Here is a 1232-nt window from a genome sequence, read left to right as displayed (position 1 = left end):
AGCCGCATCACCGGCCCGCGCTCCTGGCCGCTGCGGGGCTGGGCCCGGAGCCTGCCGCCCGAGCGGCGCGTCTACACTCCGGACGGTGGCTTCTCCCCCATCCCCTTCAGCACGTCGTCTATCCGGTCATCCTCGATCACCACTGCGCAGGGAGAAAGCGCGTCAGCCGCGCGGCCTCGGGGGGCGGCGGCGAGTGGGCACTGCGTCCTCGCACCCCGCGCAGCTCCTGCCCGTGGCCCAGCGACGCCCCCTGGGCCCCTGTGCCGCGGAATGCGCTCTACATCCCGACTCTCCTGCCGCCCCAACCCGCTGCCAGCCCGGTTCCCACAGACCCCCCCGCCCCGCCCCGTGACGGAACGCCCCTCTTCCAAAGGCTCCCGCCATTCAACCTCCCAGTCCAAATCCTCCTGCCGCCTGAACCCTCCGCCATCTGAGCTCAATAAATACCTTTTGCTCATGGGATCTCCCCTCTCCAACCCTCATTTCAAGAGAACCCCCTCCTCGCCTGCGCTCAAGCGGAATCTCCGACCAGTCCAACCCTCTCCCTATCCTGTTCTGGCCGCTCTTGGCACTAACGGAGCCCCCTCCCCGCGCAAACAACCAGGACAGCCGAATCCCCAGCCTCCCTGCCCTCTCTCCAGTCGGACGCCTCTCGCCACCGGAAGGCTTCTCCGTAGCATCCCCTGACTTAAGTGTTTGATCCGGAGGAACCGGCCTGTCGCCCTGCGTCCCCGCTTCCAGGCAGCCCCAGATGCCACGACCGACCCCTCCCCCTCGCCTTGGTCCCAAGGCTCTGCTTCCAGAGGTGGCGAGCATCGAATCCGGGGCACTGCGTTCCCAGGAGAGGGGAAGAGAGGGACACAACACTCCAGCGGGGACACCCCCCCGACGCCCCGGCCGGAGGAGCGGCTGGCTGCGCTGGGCTGCGGCAGGAGCTGTGGGCGCTCGGCGGGGAGCGGCAGGCGTGAGGCGCCCGGAGAAGGGTTTCTGGGTCAGGCGGCAACTCCGCGCCCCGGCCCCGTACCTCGCTTGGCTCGGCCGATCTGGCCCAGCTTGGGGGGTCGTTTGGCCTGGTTGCCCGCGAAGAAGGAGTTGGTGTCCTGCAGGCGGCAGCTAAAGGAGAGATCCGAGCCCTCCGGGTCGGCGCCGAAGCGGCCCATCTTGTCCTCGCTATAGGGCAGGATCTCGGACATGGCGGGCGCGGGGCGGGCGCGGGACTGCAGCGGGCAGCG

The 1232-nt window shown here is 69.2% G+C and overlaps 2 protein-coding genes across 3 annotated transcripts in view; one reads left to right on the top strand and one right to left on the bottom strand.

Annotated features, from left to right (window-relative positions):
- Window positions 1–1221, bottom strand: CAMK2N2 (calcium/calmodulin dependent protein kinase II inhibitor 2). Its single transcript, XM_004382280.1, has 2 exons — window positions 1025–1221; window positions 1–142 (listed from the first exon to the last, which is right to left on the bottom strand). The coding sequence occupies exons 1-2, from the start codon at window positions 1191–1193 to the stop codon at window positions 72–74; spliced, it is 240 nt and encodes a 79-aa protein (XP_004382337.1). The 5' UTR covers window positions 1194–1221; the 3' UTR covers window positions 1–71.
- Window positions 1–1232, top strand: part of ECE2 (endothelin converting enzyme 2) — a 39048-nt gene that overhangs the window by 8559 nt on the left and 29257 nt on the right. The window lies entirely within an intron of this gene.

The sequence above is a fragment of the Trichechus manatus genome, unplaced genomic scaffold, assembly GCF_000243295.1.
Source record: "Trichechus manatus latirostris isolate Lorelei unplaced genomic scaffold, TriManLat1.0 scaffold00092, whole genome shotgun sequence".
Lineage (NCBI taxonomy): Eukaryota > Metazoa > Chordata > Mammalia > Sirenia > Trichechidae > Trichechus > Trichechus manatus.
The sequence above is the reverse complement of the archived record's forward strand: the minus strand, read 5'-3'. Positions and strand labels throughout refer to the sequence as shown.

What these genes read in the sequence shown, in the direction of transcription:
- CAMK2N2 (XM_004382280.1), bottom strand. Translation starts at nt 1,193, where the DNA reads ATGTCCGAGATCCTGCCCTATAGCGAGGACAAGATGGGCCGCTTCGGC. An exon ending in GATCGGCCGAGCCAAGCGAG is followed by an intron (nt 143 to 1,024) that starts GTACGGGGCCGG and finishes CTCCCTGCGCAG; the next exon opens with TGGTGATCGAGGATGACCGG.